This window comes from Vombatus ursinus, unplaced genomic scaffold (genome assembly GCF_900497805.2).
Source record: "Vombatus ursinus unplaced genomic scaffold, bare-nosed wombat genome assembly UNPS02014781.1, whole genome shotgun sequence".
In the NCBI taxonomy this organism is placed as follows: domain Eukaryota; kingdom Metazoa; phylum Chordata; class Mammalia; order Diprotodontia; family Vombatidae; genus Vombatus; species Vombatus ursinus.
In genome coordinates, this window is record NW_020954559.1 from 39,413,329 (window position 1) to 39,430,637 (window position 17,309).

Consider the following 17,309-nt stretch of genomic DNA (forward strand, 5'->3'; position numbering starts at 1 on the left):
GGGATACAAAGGTGCCTAATATTTTGACTATGGTTGATACTTAAGAAATGGTTGTTGAATAACAGAAAGGTGTTTATATTTTTAACCTTAAGAACCTACAACTAAACATATATGACTGGTTCACATTCTAAATTCAACATGGACAATAGAACCCAGAATCTGCAGAAGGTCTATTGAGCATCACAAAGAGAAAAGTTGGCAGGAATGTGTGTGACCAATTCTTGTGCTAATGGTTGGAATAATTAATGTCCATCAGCCAGTCAGTCAATAAATATTTATTGGAACCCATGCTCTTGCTCATTGCTCTCATGTTCTAGGTCTGGAGAACACTGGGCAACAGTATGGGGATGACTTGAGAAGTAAATTCATAGGAATTTGTGGACCAAAGGAAAGTTCCAGCTTCCATGGTTAATCTAACATCTGTTTAATCTATATATGGATACATTCGTAGAACATTAGAACAGAAAAGATTTAGACATCATTTGGTCCAACCCCTTCATTTTTATATCAAATATTCAATTTTCATGGATATCTTTTGTTTTTATACCTTTTTTATCAAATATATAGCCCCCTTCCCTATCCAGAGGACTATCTTTTTTTTTAACAAAGAATAAAAAAGGGGGAAAAAGCAGTTTAGCAAAACTAGCCAATAAATCAAGTCATTCTGACATTATAGGCATCGTTCCATACCCATAGTACCCTACCTCTGCAAAGAAGTGAGATAGACACATTTCCTCATCTCTTCTCCAGAGCAGAGTTTGATGATTATACATTCAAGGTTAGCTTTTTGTTCTTTCCATTTACATTTTTGTGATCATTGTGTATGATGTTTTCCTGGTTCTGCTTACTTATATACTTACTATAAGTCTTCCTGGGCTTCTTTGTGTCTATCACATTCTTAATTTCTTGTAATGCCTTATTTTATATTACCATAACCTGTTTAGCCATTCTTCTACTTATGAGCATCTATTTTATTTCCAGTTCTTTACCATTGCAAAAAGTGTTGCTATAAATATCTTCTTGTATTTAAGGATGTTTTTCCCTCTGTCTTTGACCTCCTTCTTTTTACAGGTGAGGAAACTGATGCCTAGAGAATAAAAGTGAATTGCCAGTATCACATGGGTAGTAAGTAGCTAGAGCTGGGATTTAAACTGAAGTCCTCTTGCTCCAAATCCAGTGCCCTTACACCTTGGGTAATTAGGCATTAATAACACATTATGTTCTTGAGTTGATTCTTAGGGCTTTTATGTATAGAGAGTATCTCATGATGAATTTTTCAAAAGAAGCATATGCTGAAGAGGGATTTGACAGAGGAAACAGAGGTGGCATCACAGTAGTTGAGTAGAGGGAAGTTGATTCAAGGTTAGAGATCCCTATGGAATATTGCACCAAAGTGTGGGAATAAGCAAAGGGCAAGAAAAATGGAGTTTGCCTGGGACTTGGGGAAGATGTACTATACCAGTTTTTGTCTTGTTTCTGAAATAAATGGTCACTCCTGAAGAAGACTTTGTTAAGTCATTTAGATTAAAAAATAGAATGTTTTTTCCTTATATTAGAAAAGTTATTTTGATTTTACCTATTGATTTATGCTTTCATTTAATTTATTTTTGAATATTTGTCAATTAAGCTTCTTTTCTCTTTGCTGTTAAACCCTCTATGAAGCACTTTAGATGTGTAGGTGTATATATTTCTGGTAGATAGAAGTAGTTATAACTCAAATGAAAGATTTTCCCCTCAAATTATAAAGGGAAATAAGTCACAATTCCAAAATTAAAAGTCTTATAATAATAAGGAGAGAACACAGTATTTTGCCTACCATATAACTTGCTTTAAAATTAAGCTGAAATAAATTAGATACAGCTTATAGGGGAAAATAAATTTTTTCTTAGATCGTGCATGATGTATTGCTTATTTATCCTCCTGAACAACAATAGCCTCTGTATGAATATGTGGTATCTTTAATGCAATTATGCTGATGTTTGTGATTTTGAGGTATAGTGGAAACAATAATGTATTTGGAATCAGAAAACTGAGGTTCCCAAACTAACTCTGTCACTAAATATCTGTATATCTCAGACAAGTCACTTAATTTCTCTAGGCTTGAGTTTTTCCATCTATAAAATTAAGAGACTGAGGCTAGGTGGTCTTTAAGGACCCTTCCATCTCTAAATCTATGATCCTGTGATTTCTGTAAAGTCTTACTCTACTTAATGCAAAACACAGGCTAGACACTACAGATACAGAGACAAAATGAAAACAGTCCTGCCCTCAAGAAATTTACAACCTACTGAGTATTATACTATGATCATGCTTTGGAGGTAACTTTCCATTCCTGAAGGCTGTGCCAATGTAGTCTGAGTTCTACTGAAGTTTCCCAAACTGGAAAGTCTTTAAGTATAATTGACCTTCCATTGTGTGTTGATATAAAGAGATCCAACCTAGGTAAACCTGGAAAGGCTCTTCATTGGAAGGTTAGTCACCAGATGATGGATATTTCAGTGAACAGAGCTCATGAAAGGTGAGGACAGGGCATTGTAGTTTGTATGGGAGAAGGAAGAGAGTCAGCATGGTTTGAATTTCAGTAGAATGTAAGCTCCTTGAGGGCAGAGATAATTTAGTTTTTGTCATTGTTCCCCTGTGCCTAGCACATAGTGGGTATTTAATAAATGAGGGGCAGCTAGGTGTTGCAGTGGATAGAGCACCGGCTCCATATTCAGGAGGACCTGAGTTCAAATCCAGCCTCAGACACATAGCACTTACTAGCTGTGTGACCCTCGGTAAGTCACTTAACCCCATTGCCGAGCCCCGCCAAAAATAAAATAAAATAAATGCTAGGTGAGTGATTGATTATAATATAGTACTCGGTAGAAGAAAGATTCGTTAGGCCAAGAACTATCTTAATTCTGCCTTTGCCTAGCACGGTGTCTGCCATAGAGCAGGCATTCAAGAAATGCTTGTTGAATTCAATTGAGTTAAAAAGCATTTTGTATGTGTCTATGTGTGTTGTATGTGAGAGTATTTTAGTATGTGTGACAGGCAACATGACTTAGTGGATAAAGAATTAGAATCAAGAAGACCCTGGTTCATATCCTTCCCCTGACACATACTGAGAGTGTGACCCTGGGCAAGTCACTTAATCAATCTCTCTCTCTCTCTCTCTCTCTCTCTCTCTCTCTCTCTCTCTCTGTTTTTATGGTGATACCATATGGTTGCAAATCATATGGAAACAGAGAACCAAAATTTCACATGGTCCATAGGTCACTGGAGAGGTGCATGGGGAATGTAAATGATCTGCAGTATCTTTCCAATAATAACTTGGATGTAAAGAGGGGTGCAAAAGACATTATCCAGGAAATATATGAGTGGAAAAATGGGTAAGCCAGTCCTGGAGCAGGGGCAAAGTATAACAAATGGACAGTCCAAGTGCTGCCCTGCTACCTAAGAAACTGTTAAAACACTTAGAGATGGGATTCTTAATCTGGGGTCCATGGACCCCTTGGTTAGATTTCATTAGCGGATAGGAAAAAAATCATATCTTTTTTTCAATATAATTAATTTCCTTTTTAATCCTATATATTTTATTTTGTGCATTGAAAAATATTATTCTGAGATGGGGTCCATAGGCTTCATCAGACTGCCAAAAGGGTCCATGACTCAAAACAAAATTAAAAGCCCCTGATTTAGAGGAAGGTCTTTATTGTGTTGGGTAGATAATTTGTAGATGCTTTATGGGAAGACATGGACAAGAATCCTGTTAGATGAGAAGGAAGGGAGGGAGGACCAACATCTATGAAATTCTAGATCATTAAAATTTCCTGGAAGGAGCATACTGATGAAATCATGTATCTTTGGAACATTTAAAACAAGAAAACTTTATGTTGAGGGGAGGGGAGGAAAAGGAAGGGGGAGAGAGAGAGAGAGAGAGAGAGAGAGAGAGAGAGAGAGAGAGAGAGAGAGAGAGAGAGAGAGAGAGAGAGAGGGAGAGAGAGAGAGAGAGAGAGAGAGAGAGAGAGAGAGAGAGAGAGAGAGATTGGGATTGAATGTGTTGAATGTGTGGGGATCTAAAGAACCATAAACCTAGAGGAACCTAGAATTCTCATTGGAGAGTGGGTCTTAGATGGAATCTATCTAGTGCAGTAGAAGCTAGATAACAGAAAACACACATACTTTTAGGGTAGCTGGAGAAATATAATTTAACCTAGACTGTAAGAGAAAGACAAGGACACAAACTACATAGAATTACCTGGTGGCCAGGGAAAGTTGAACTGAGAACATTCCCCAGCACTAGAAAGAACATATAGATTTATTGGGGACCTAAGAACCATAGGATCATAGATCTAGAATTGGAAGGAAACTCAGAACCCATATAATCTTAGCCTGTCATTTTATAGATAAAGAAATGGAGACTCAGAGATTGTGACTTGCCCAAGTCATATGAATACAGGGCTTGTGAATTATTCCTTGCTACATAGTAAAAAAAGTGCTGATAACTTGTTGATTGTCTGGAAATAGGCTGGATGGCTAGAAGTATTCAGATTGAAGGACCCTAGTAAAAATGGTTTCCCACGTTGGACAATACTGGATTCTGTTATTAACAATTGCTTACCTGTATAGGGCTTGCACCTTTAAGTAGTCTTGCTACCTGTAGAAAAGCAGTTTCCATCACACCCTCAAAGACTGGCTTGAAAGTGTGCTATATAACTCACTGTGAGGAGGGGTGTGTGTTCTGGATGATGTAGCCCAGTGGGTCAGCAAACTATGGTCCAAGGGTCAAATTCAGGCCACCTGTTTTTCAACAAAACTTTATTTAAAAGTATAAAAATCATCTTAGCTTTCCAGTCATATAGAAATAGGCAGAAGACTGTATTTGGCCCACATACTGCAAACCCTTAGCCCCCGTACCTTGGGTTGGTGGCAGTAAAAGGCAAAGATCCTGATTGTAACTCAGTATTATTGTTCAGTCATGTTCAACTCTTCACAACCCCATTTGGAGTTTTCTTGGCAAAGATATTGCCGTGGTTTGCCATTTCCTTCTCCATCTCATTTAGGCTATGAGGAACTCAGACAAACAGGGTGAAATGACTTCCCCAAGGTCACATAGCTAGTAAGTCTGAGGTTGGATTTGAACTCAGGAAGACGAATCTTCCTAATTCCAAGCCCAGTGCTCTATCTACTACATCACCTCGCTGCCTGATTCTACCTCAGTAGGTCCCTGCAAACTAGTATAGCCCAAGTATTCACTTATGATTTTGTCTTGCTTCCTATGTTTGAAGGTTTGCCTGATGAAGTTACTTCCCAAAACTCTTGACTCATGTTTACAAGTCATGTGAACTCCATGAAAGAAGAGACCATGTCTTGTCTAATCCTTGTATTTTCCCCAGCACCTAGCATAGTATACTGCATACAGTAGTTACTTAATATTTGTTTGCTGCTTTGACCAAAAGTCTTTCATTTTAGAACAAAGAACACAGCACTACATTATTTTATTAAGTCAATAGTGTTGTTTGACCTCTTAAATGAACCTAAGATGGTTGGTCTAGCTCTTCTGGATAACTTTCCCCCAAACTGTTTATTTTGCATTAGCAGATATATATGAGAAATACATTCGTAGCTCTTTGAACATGTACCATGTTTGTTAAAACATTTATCTTTGCACCCATGTTATTTTATTTTTAACAGCTTTTTCTCCCCCTCACCTCTTCCACAGGGCAGTTTGCAAAAAGAAAGCAGATTTCTCTTTGGTTTGCTGTCTCTCTGCTGGTGGCATCCATCTTCATACTGACCATTGGCCTTGCAGCAACGACCAGAACTGAGAATGTGACTGTGGGAGGCTACTATCCAGGAATTATTGTGAGTGCAGCACAGGTGTGCTTGGGATGGTGTGCCAGAAGGTGCCATTTGTGGTGTGGACAAGGAAAATTCACATTTCTTAGAGCCTTTTCTAATTGTTTTGTGCTATGAAATTGGAAATTAAAATCACAGAAAGCTTATGGTCCAGCCCATGTGTCTGGGTAATACTAGTTTCAGATGTTGATACAGAAACCACCCCCTCCCCTCTATTACAAAATTACAGAATTTCAGAGTTAGAAGGAGGGTTGAGTGGCCATTTAGTCCAACACATACCTGAACAGATGCTCTCTCCAACATTCCCAACAAGTGTTTATACCATCTTAGCTTAAAGACTTTCAGTGAAAGTAAATTCACTACCTCCCAAAGCAGCTCCTTTTACTTTTGGGTAGCTCTTTTCCTTATATGAAACCTAAAATTTCTTTTTTTTTGTAACTGCTATCTCTTCCTCCCATTTCTACCTTCAAATCTAACAGAACAAGTACAATCCCTTTTCTATAATACTGCCTTCCAGATGCTTGAAGGCAGCTATCATGTTCCCCTTGAGTCTTCTATAATAATAATAAAAACAATAATAATAAGTAGCATTTATATAGTGTTTAAGGTTTGCAAAGTATTTTACTTTTTAAAAAAATATTTTATTTTTAATTTGTGGAATAAAACAAGCATTTCCATAACATAGTACAATAAAAAAGATGATTGTTCATGAAATTGCAAATCTACTATGCACAACTTCCTATTCCTTTGAAATATACATCAAAATTATCATGTAAATTTCTTTTTTAATCCTTTTTTTTCTTCCTTCCTACCCCCAACTGCCCTAGAGATGCCATAGAGAATATATATATATATACATATATATATGCCAAGTTGATATATATATACATATATATATATATATTCTGTACATCTATCTATCAGTTTTTCTGGATGCAGACAGCATCTTTCTTCATATGTCATTTATAGTTAATTTGGGTATTTATAATAGTCAAAATAATTTATTTGCTCAAAGTCATTCTGAAAATAATATTGCTGATATTATGTGCAATGTTCTCTTGGTTCTGCTCATTTCACTCTTCATTATTTCATGCAAGTCTTTCCATGTTTTTCTAAGACCATTAAGCTCATCATTTCTTATAGCACTGTAGTATTCCATCACAATCATATATCACAACTCGTTCAGTCATTCTTCAATTGATGGGCATTCCTGCATTTTCCAGTTTACAAAGTACTTTCCAAATATAATTTTGCCATCACAACAACCCGAATATTATCTCCATTTTACAGTTGAGGAAACTGAGGCAAACTGAGGTTAAATGATTTGCCCAAAGTCAAACAACTAGTGAGTATCTGAGGCTGGATTTGGATTTAAATTTTCCTAACTCTAGGTTTGGTGTTCTGTCCACTATACCACCTAGCTGCTTCTAGTTTAATCATCCCCAGTTCCTTCATTCTGTCTTCATGTGACATGGATTTGAGGTTCTTCACCAGTCTGATTGGCTTCCTCTGGACATTCTACAGTTTATCAATTTCCTTCCCAAAATATGGTGTCCACAATTGAACCCAATACTACAGATTTGTTCTGATCCAGAGTAGAGTGAATATACCATGATGATAGTCTCTTTATTTCTGATAGCTATGCTTCTTAATGCAACCCAAGGTCCCATTAGATTTTTGGAGATATCACATCACATCATAATCTCATATTAAACTTTTATACCACTGAAATACCCATATCATTTAAAGACAAACTGCGATCTAACTATGTCTTCCCCATCTTGAACTTGTGAAGTTTTTTTAAATCCAAGTAGAAGACTTTTACCATATTTCTACATTCAGCCCAGTGTTCTAGTCCAGAGGTATAAAACTTGCTGCCCAGAAGCTCCCTTTACAGAACCAGATTAAAACATAATTAGGAAATGTTTAACAAAATAAATAAAGATACAATACAACACAGATAATGTTAACTTGTGGTTTTCTAAAGTAATATGCAGCCCACAGGGATCTGTTCCTATTGGAATTTGATACCACTATCATAGTCCATCAGGATGCTTTTGGGTCTCCAGGTATTTCGGTTCATCATGGAATTCATTGAAATCTTAACTCTGTCCCAGAGCAATTCACTTATCTCTAGACAGTTTAGTGGAAGGCATTTCATGGAATTCCATCTAGGCCAGTGTCCAAGGAGACATTATTTATGTAGCATAGATAGGCCAAAGTAAATTTATTGGCCCCATGGCCCTTCTCTCTCCCTTGGCTTCCTCCTCTAACTCTCCTGGTTTCTTATCATCTATCCTCTGTCCTTCAAGGTTGATTTATCATTGACTAATGCACCTTGAATCTCTCATCTTTGGTGAATGATCCACTTTATACACTTGCAACTATGAAAAAATTCTGGTCAAGTCAAGTCAAGAAGCATTGCTTACTATACGTGCCAGGCATGGGGCTAATAGGCAGGGAAACAAATACAAGCAAAAAGAAAGAAAGACTGCCCTCAAGGAGCTTATAGTCTAACAGGAGAAGACAGCACATAAAAGGGAGCTGACAAGGGGATAGGCAGGTACCTGCCTAGGGGCATGGTGGTGAATCCCAGAGAGTCAGAAGCAGAACAATGAGAAAATAATGAAGGATGGCTGGCCTGGGCCCTTCTGCAAAATGGTGGTTCAGTGAAGAAGTCTCCAATGGGAGTAGGGGGCTGCACGGACAGAGGGAACTTCAGAAGCAGAAAGAGGGAAAAAACCAAACAAACCCTAGTGTAGTACATTGTAGTAGGTATGTAGTAGGAGCAGGGGCAATGCCCTAAGGCAAACAAGTCAATCCTTGGACACAACCTCTGGAGAGCATTCTGCAACAGAAACAGAGAACTTGGATTAAATTCACTCTAGACTATACTGAGTGATGATAATGTCTTACCTTGCATACTTTTGCCTCTTAGAATCTCTAACTTAAAGTTTACTCCAAATGCCAAGTGACACCTTTCCTGATCCCTTCAGCTGACCCCCTCCCTCTCACCAGAGATTACCTTGTATTTATTTTGTGTATATGCACATGTGGTTTTCTCTGATAGAATGTAAGCTCCTTGAGGGCAGAGACCATTTTATTTTTTCTTTGTATCTCTATGTCTAGCACAGTGCCTGGCAGTAGGAGACACTTAAAAATATTTCAAGGTTGATTTATCATTGACTGATGTACCTTGAATTTCCCATCTTTGGTGAATTATCTAGGTTGACAATATAAACCAATATAAATAAAATTCTACCAGATCTCCTTGTGTAAATTCCATTTCCTGTCATTATGTTTTGTTCTTTCCAAAGGTAGAGTTTTCTTAGAGGCTGTGAGGTCGTGAGTGTATACTTTTAAATTTACTGAGCCCTAGTTTCCCCTTTCAAAATCACCTATTGTGCTACATATACTAAACCTAAGAATAAGAAAGAAGTAGAGTGAAATGTACGTGATTTTTATACCTCCTGTTCCTGCTTTCAGAACAGTATTTTTCTTTCAGAAATGTTAAGGGCAATCTGGAAATGAAAGGTGACATGAGATTGGCACTATGTAGACATAGTTAAAATGAATTAAATTAGCCTAGTTTGTTCTATGTAGATTGTCAATATGGATACTTTGGGTCATGGAAAAGCATAGAATTTTAGAACTAGAAAGAACCTTAGGGATGATCTAGTCTGACCCCTTAATTTCACATGTGAAAATATTGGGACTCAGGGAGTGAAGTGACTGGTTTAAGGTCATATAGGTAGGATAAGGAGGGAATGGACCTGGAACTAGAATCCCAGACTTCAGAATCCCAGCTTGGTGTTAATTCCACTTCATAATTCATTCTTCCATTCCTCTAATTGTAAGGGTTTGTTTTCTTTTTTTTTTAAACTTTATTTCCTCAGAATATCTTCAACTCTTAATCATCCCTTTTCCTTAGCAAACATAGCTTTGATGAGTCACCCCTATGGTTTTAATAATAAAAATAGCTAACACATATACTTTTAGGTTTGCCAAGGGCATTTAATCCTTATAAAAACCCTGTGAGGTTGGTGTTGTTATTATCCCCATTTTACAGATGAGGAAGAAGAGACTGACAAGAAGTTAAGTGACTTGACCAAGTTCCCTAGTCAGTGACAGGTCCTCAATTTGAACTCAGTTTAGTTAAAAAAAAAATTTAAAAAATGGAATCTACTCTCCCTTTCACATTGGTCACTGTCACATATCTTCTCCACCTCTTTTCACAGCTCCTCCGTTGGAATGCTTTGGAGAATGCCTTGCCTCTTACTTTTAGTTGTTTTCCTGACTGTAAGAAACTTGTAAAAATGACTTCTTTGTTTATAGATTTTTTTTTTGAGCATAGCCAGCTGCCACTGTTAGCCAGAAGTCAGAATGTAGGCACTGGGGAATCCCATAAGAGGTTCTTCTCTTGATATGCTCTGGCATAAGCATCTTTCAGTACATCCTTTAGGTGAATGTGTGGGTACAGCTGTGAAGAGAGAGGGCAAGGATCTAAGCTGCCAATAGTAAAGGCTTTCCCTCTGCGGTTTTAGAAATACATGATTTTTCTGCAAGTGCATGGAAAAACATTGGATCAACAAATAGTTAGAATTTTTTCTTTAGAAATTTAATTTATTTAATATTTATCCTAATAAGTAATTATTAATGACATTAAAATATAAATAGAATATCATTGCAGATATGATTCTCTAAGAAATATAAATATTTTGGCAATGGATCAAAATATTCTAAATGGAACAAGATTGTTTAAAGTATGTTTTTGGAATTAAATCGTGGAAAGAATGAATTCTCTGTATTCATTGACTTGACAAATGTGTCATTTAAATGACTTATGTGGGACACTAATTAAAGTTCCTGTGTACAAGCCAGCAATTCATTGTAATGAGCTGGTCTTAGGAAGAAAATGATGTCTGTGTTGTAAATGGGAAAATCCTCAGCAGGCTTTCAGAAGTTATTGTTGAAAAATAGTTAAAGAATGAGTCCTATTGGAGAATTATATATTTAAAAAATTGTACTGAAGTGTCTGTGCTGATTTTCTGCTCTCATTTCTTATCCTAGAACAAAGATGAGCCTATTCTTAATGGCAGGGCCAGTAAAGTGGCTTTGGTGTGCTCTAGCAAGCTAGAAATGGAGACTCATGGAACACTGTTGATTGATTGTAGACCATGTATTATACTCAAAGAATATGCCTAATGCCTAGGTCCATAACATATCATGCTTGCTAAAGTTTATACTGGGGTTTTACTGAAGGGTTTTCAGGAAGCATTCTATTGCCAGCATTACAATATGAATTGAAATTTTCTCTTGAGTATTGGACCAATGTCTTTCTAAATATGTGTTGGGCAACTTAAATTTTCTTCCTTTAAAAAAATTTTCCCCAATTACGTGTAAAAATAATTTTTAACATTCTTTTTTTTTAAAGTTTTGAATTCCAAATTCTGTCCTTCCTCCTGCCTTCCCCCCTGCCCCCGAGATGTAAGCATTCTGATATAGGTTATACATGTGCATTTAAAACATACAAAACATATTTCCATATTAGTCATTTTGTGGAAGAAAACTCAAACAAAAAATAAAGAAAGCAGAAAATAGCATGCTTTGGTCTGTATTCAGATGCCATCAACTCTTTCTCTGGAGGCAGATAACATTTTTCATCATGAGTCCTTTGGGATTGTCTTGGATCATTGTATTGCTAAGAATAGCTCAGTCATTCACAGTTGCTCATTGTACAATATTACTGCTGCTATGTACAATGTTCTCCTGGTTCTGCTCACTTCACTCTGTATCAGTTTATGTAAGTGTTTCCAGGTTTTTCTGAAATCATCCTGCTCATCATTTCTTATAGCACAATAATATTCCATTTCAATCATATGGGCAACTTATATTTTCAAAATAAATTTATGAGTGATAACAAGTGAGGGAGAGACAGAGGATAAACACAAAAGCATGGGATAGTGCTATTAGTAGCCTCTGGAGCATTAAAGCTCAGAATGAGCTGAAGGTAATGATGAATGCTGACAACCACAGAAAGAACTCTTTTACCAAAACTATGTTGAAGCTAGAGGAAGATCAGAGAAGAACTAGGACCATTGTTTTGAAGTCTGGAGTAGATGATCACGGATAAAGAAGCAAAGAAAGCCCTATAAGTAGATTCTGATTAGTTCAAGTAATGAATCCCCTGAAGTGCCCATACTGTATATGAATTCACACTATTCTAAGTGATAATTATGTAAAATATGGTAATTATTTCCAGTGCAACAGCAATATGCACACAAATTCAAATAATGCAGACACTTCAGGGGATTCATTATTCACACTAATCAGGACCTAGTTGTACTCAATGACTACAGTTAGCCCTTCCACAGACTGGCATAAGAAATTAAATAGGAATTCTTTAGAATTTTTTTGGAAGCTGCAGATGACACACAAAGGCCAGGAGATGACACAGAAAAAGTCTAGAAACTCAGAAATGCATAAAGTAAATGTATAGGATCTATTATCAACATATTTTATCTTTTAGTACCACAATAATTCAGACTTCTTTGGTATGAAGGGCCGGCCAAAAATTTTTACTTGGACTTTCCCTATCATGGGGGCCACTGTGCCCCTAAGTGCTGCCTGCCCTCCACAAGGTGGAAGGGATAACTGTATTTTGCTTCTCATTTCTCACCAAGGAAAATGGACTTTGGACTGGAAGAAGTGGCCTGGAATGCTCTCACTGTCATCCCCTGACTCCTATATAGACATATAATATACCTGGATTTCAGCAAGATATTTCACAAATTCTTGCATAATGCTTTTGTAGACAAGGAGTAAGGTGGTCTAGTTGAGAATAAACTTAGAAGGATCTAGAACTGGTTGAATGTCCTCCAGACACAAAGAATAGCCTAATATTTTCTTGGAAGGAAGTCTCTAGTAGTGGAGTGTCTAAAGGATCTGCCCTTGGTCCTGAATTTTTCAGTCATTTAATTGGCTATTTAGGTAAGGCAAGGATGGCATGTTTATTAAATTTTTGGTTGTTGTTTGTTCTTTATTCTCAAAGCAGACCATGACTTCAGGAAGGTGATGCCATGACTTGCAAATGAATTGGATTTAAGTGAGGGAGGGCTGTGTAAAACCACCAACCTTATCCTCTCCTCTGGAGCCATCTGGGTCCAGTGGCAAGAGATAGATCAGACTGGAAGCTGAGAGGGTTAGCAGAGTCAGATCTCAAAAGATCTTGAGTGGTGAGAATAAATGGCCAAATCTAATAAAATGAAATCAAATAGGAAGAAAAACAAAATCTTTTACTTGTGAGGTTGATTTAAAAAAAAACAAGTTACAGTATTGGGGCAGACATAGCTACATATCAATTCATGTAAGAGTAATCTGAGGATTTTAGTAAACTTGAATGCTCAATATAAATCAACAGTATGACATGGAAGCCAGCTCCTCCCCTATGCCCCCCCCCACCTTAATGCAATCTTGGGTTGTATAAAGAGAGACATATAATACTTGCTTAGGGAAGTGCTAGTTTTATAGTATTTTGCACTGGTGTATTATGTTAATTTCTGAGTGCTCTATTTTAAGGACATTGATTATCCACAATTAGATTATCCAAGCTAGAGATTATCCAAGGAGGGCAACCAGAAAGATGAAAGGCTAGAGGCAATGCCATACGAATTAAAGATACTAGGGCTATTTAGCCTGGGGAAGACAAGACTCAGTATGGAACTTGATAATTGTCTTTAGGCATTTAAAGGGCTGTCACATGGAAGAGAAATTAGTAGGATGGAAGCTCCTTGAAAGCAAGAATTGCTAAATATATATATAATAGGTATATTATATAGATACATATATAAGCAAAGTAATTATATATGTAATAATTAATTATATGTGCATGTGTGTGTGTGTGTGTGTGTGTAAAGGCAAAGGCAAAACAGTTCCTTTCTTCAAGGAGTTCACATTCTACTGAAGAGAAAATACATGTGCACAAACAAGGAAATAAACACACATACAAAGTAATTTTTGGTTGGGTTTTGGGGGGACATTGTCAGGAGGCAGATAGATGGTACAATAGATTTCTATCACTAGGGTTTGTTTAAATCCAGCCTCAAGTATGCTTACTAGCTAAGTGACCCAGGGAAAGTCATTTAGCCTCAATTTGTCTCAGTGTCCTCATTTATAAAATGTGACTAATAAAGCACCTACCTTCCAGAGTTGTTGTGAGGATCAAATGAAATAATATTTGTGAAGCATTTAGCAAAAAAAAATTAGGAAAGGCCTCTATTAGAAGGTGGCTCTTGAGCTGAATAGTGAAGGGAATTACTAATTTCAAGAATTAGAAGTAAAGTGGTAGAACATTTGCAGCTTGGAGTATAACTTGAAGATTGACTATATCTCCAGTACCTAACACAATACCTTACACATAGTAAATGCTTAATTAATATTTGTTGACTTGATTGAAAAGACTAATACTACTTGACCCCAAAGGGCAGAACCATGAAGAATGGAGAAAAATTGCAGAAATAAATTTTGGTTTGATGTAAGGGAAAACTTCCAATAATTAGAGCAATCTAAAAGTGGGATGGTTTGCTTGCATTTCCCCACCTAGAAATCTTCAAGTGAAGGTGGATGACCATTCTTTGGGGATTTGTTACAGGATTCTTGTTCAGAAGTCCTAATTTTGGATTGTTTCATTAGTAAATTGGTGGAGAGGGAGGGAACAAGTATTTCTTAAGCACCTACTATGTGCTAGGCACTATCCTAAGTATTATATAACTATGATCTCATTTGATCCTCACTATACTCCTGGGAAGTAGGTGCTATTATTATTCCCATTTTACCTTTAAGGAAGCTAAAACAGACAGAGGTGAAGTGACTTGACTAGGATCATACTGTTTATAAATGTTTGAGGCAGGCTTTGAACTCAGGTCTTCATGGCTTCAGGTCCAAGGTTCTATCTGTGGAGCCACCTAGCTGCCTCTGCCTAGTGGTAGGGTGATTACTTTTTTGTTCAGTAGCTCACACAGATCATATACCAAGACATAGAGGATTGCTATGCATCAGTGAAGGGTCCCCATGGAAACAAAAATCATTGCTCCTTGAAGTATTGATGTACATTAAAGTTAAAAAATAGCATGAGATATTTGTCTGCTCATAGACTGTTAGAACTGAGGGGGACCTTAGAGGTCTTTCATGAAGCCTTCCTATTTTAAAAATGAGGAAAATGGTGCCAAGGAATTTAAGTGATTGGCCTAAAGTCACTCTGAAAGTTCAGCATCTGAGCTAGTATTAAAAAAAGCTGACATTTATGTAGCATTTTAAATCTTGTAAAACACTTTATATACTTTACCTTATCTGAATCTCACAGTAACCCTGGAAATTGTGTGCCATGGGCATTACCATCATTGAGCCATGTGAGGCTCAGAAAAGCCACATGGTTTGCCCATTGCCATAAGGTGAGTGCCAGAGGAAGTGTCTCAGATTCAGTCTCTCCTGTTTCCCACTCTAGCCCCTTTTCCAGTACAAGGTTTCCCAGTTCCCAATTCAGTGTTTTGGTTTTTAATTTACAAAGAAAATTTTGGAAAATTCCTTCTTCTTCATGAAGGTGGTTAATTGTTGGATAAAACTTAACACCAGTATTCATCATGAGTGCTATGGAAATAGAAAACCAAGGCAAACTCATTCTGGGAGGCTGTCAGCAAGTGACTCCTTCTTCCCAGCACAGAGCATTTGCTTTCAAATAATTAGTTCCTGTATTTCTGTTCCATGTTCCCTTCTTTCCTAATACTTCATTCATAACTTGGGTTACTTAGATCATATTCCGTAGATTTTGAGCTACATTGTAATGATAATGGTTGAATATTTCTCTAGCCTTTTTTAAGATTTGCAAAGCACTTTCCATTTCATTCTCATAGTAATCCTGTGTGGTAGGTGCTACAGGAATTATTTCCTTCATTTTACAATTGGGGAAGCTGAGCCCCAGAGAGAATACTACAATTACTAACAATAAGAGAAATGCAAATCAAAAACAACTTGACATTTTACCTCTCACCCAGCAAATTGGCAAAGATGAAAGAAGATGGGAATAGTCAATATTGGAAGAATTGTGGAAATATGTAGCTATACCCATAGATACATACTTCATGTCACCAGATGGCATTTATATTTAAATCTTCTAGGCTCTGGGTCCAGTGCAGTATTCATTAGGCCACACTGGGGACTCTCAAGAGATAACAGTTTGGTTAAAAGGAATATATTTTATATTCAGAGAAGGTGCATAGCATATAGGATGGAACACTAAAGTTAAGAGTAAGGAAGAACTGGGATCAAGTTCTACCTTGGACACTTACTAGACATGTAACTATATGACCCTGGATAGGTAATTTCACATTTCTAAACCTCAGTTTACTCATTTGTAAAATGTGGATAACAATGGCACCAACCTAACAGAAATGTCATAAGGATCAAATGAAACAGATCTATGAAGTGCACTTTGAAAAACTTAGAGTGCTTTATAAATGTCAGCTATACTATTCCGAGAGGCATTTTTAACAAAAAAAAACAAAAGAAAGGGGAAAAATGAGTTCAGCAAAAAACCTAACACTTAAAAAAATTCTGACATCTGTATTTTCCCCACATCCTAGTCCTTTGCCTTAGCAAAGAAGGGAGGAATGAACTTTCTTATATCTCTTCTTTGGGGACGAAGATTAGTCATTATAATTTTACAACATTCCATTTCAATTGTTTTGTTTTTGTTTTTCCATTTAAATTATTGTAATCATTTTGCATATTACTACCTTACCCTTGCTTAATTCACTTAGCATTGGTTCATATAAATCTTCCCATACTTCTTTATATATGTCATATCTGTCATTTCTTTTAGCAGTAATATTCCATTACATTCTTGTACCACAATTTGTCTAGCCATCCCCCAGTTGATGGGCCTTTATTTGTTTCCAATTCTTTGCTACTATAAAAAAGTTGCTATAAATATTTTGATGTATATGGGAACTTTCATTATATTATTGATTTGCTCTGTATTTAACGTGATAGTGGGGTATCTGGGAAAAAAGAATATGAGCATTTTAATTACTTTCTTTGAATAATTTGAATTTTTTCCAGAATGATTAGACAAATTCACAGTTTCACTAACAGAGCATTAGTGTTCCTGTCTTTCCATAATCCTTCCAGCACTGACTATTCCCATCTTTTATCATCTTTGCCAACTTGCTGAGTGAGAAGTATAACATCAACATTGTTTTGATTTGCATTTCTTATAATTAACAAGTATAACTTTCTTTAATATGGTTGCCTATAGTTTGCAATTCTTGTGAGACCTATTTGTTCACATCTTTGGATTACTTTTTTCAGTAATAACCTATCCCTTTCCTCTTACTATTGTTGTTGTTTGGTTGCTCAGTTGTGTTCAACTCTACATGACCCCAGGAACTTTTGTCCGTGGGATTTTCTTG

At 36.7% G+C, this 17,309-nt stretch overlaps 1 protein-coding gene across 2 annotated transcripts in view; it reads left to right on the forward strand.

The window, feature by feature from the left end:
* The window catches only part of LOC114046241 (transmembrane protein 255B-like), a 134,328-nt gene that overhangs the window by 7,202 nt on the left and 109,817 nt on the right, over positions 1-17,309 (forward strand). For both annotated transcript variants that reach the window (XM_027866499.1, XM_027866498.1), the window contains exon 2: positions 5,708-5,850. In XM_027866499.1, the coding sequence (XP_027722300.1) occupies positions 5,708-5,850 (143 nt within the window). The remainder of the gene's footprint in view (positions 1-5,707; positions 5,851-17,309) is intronic.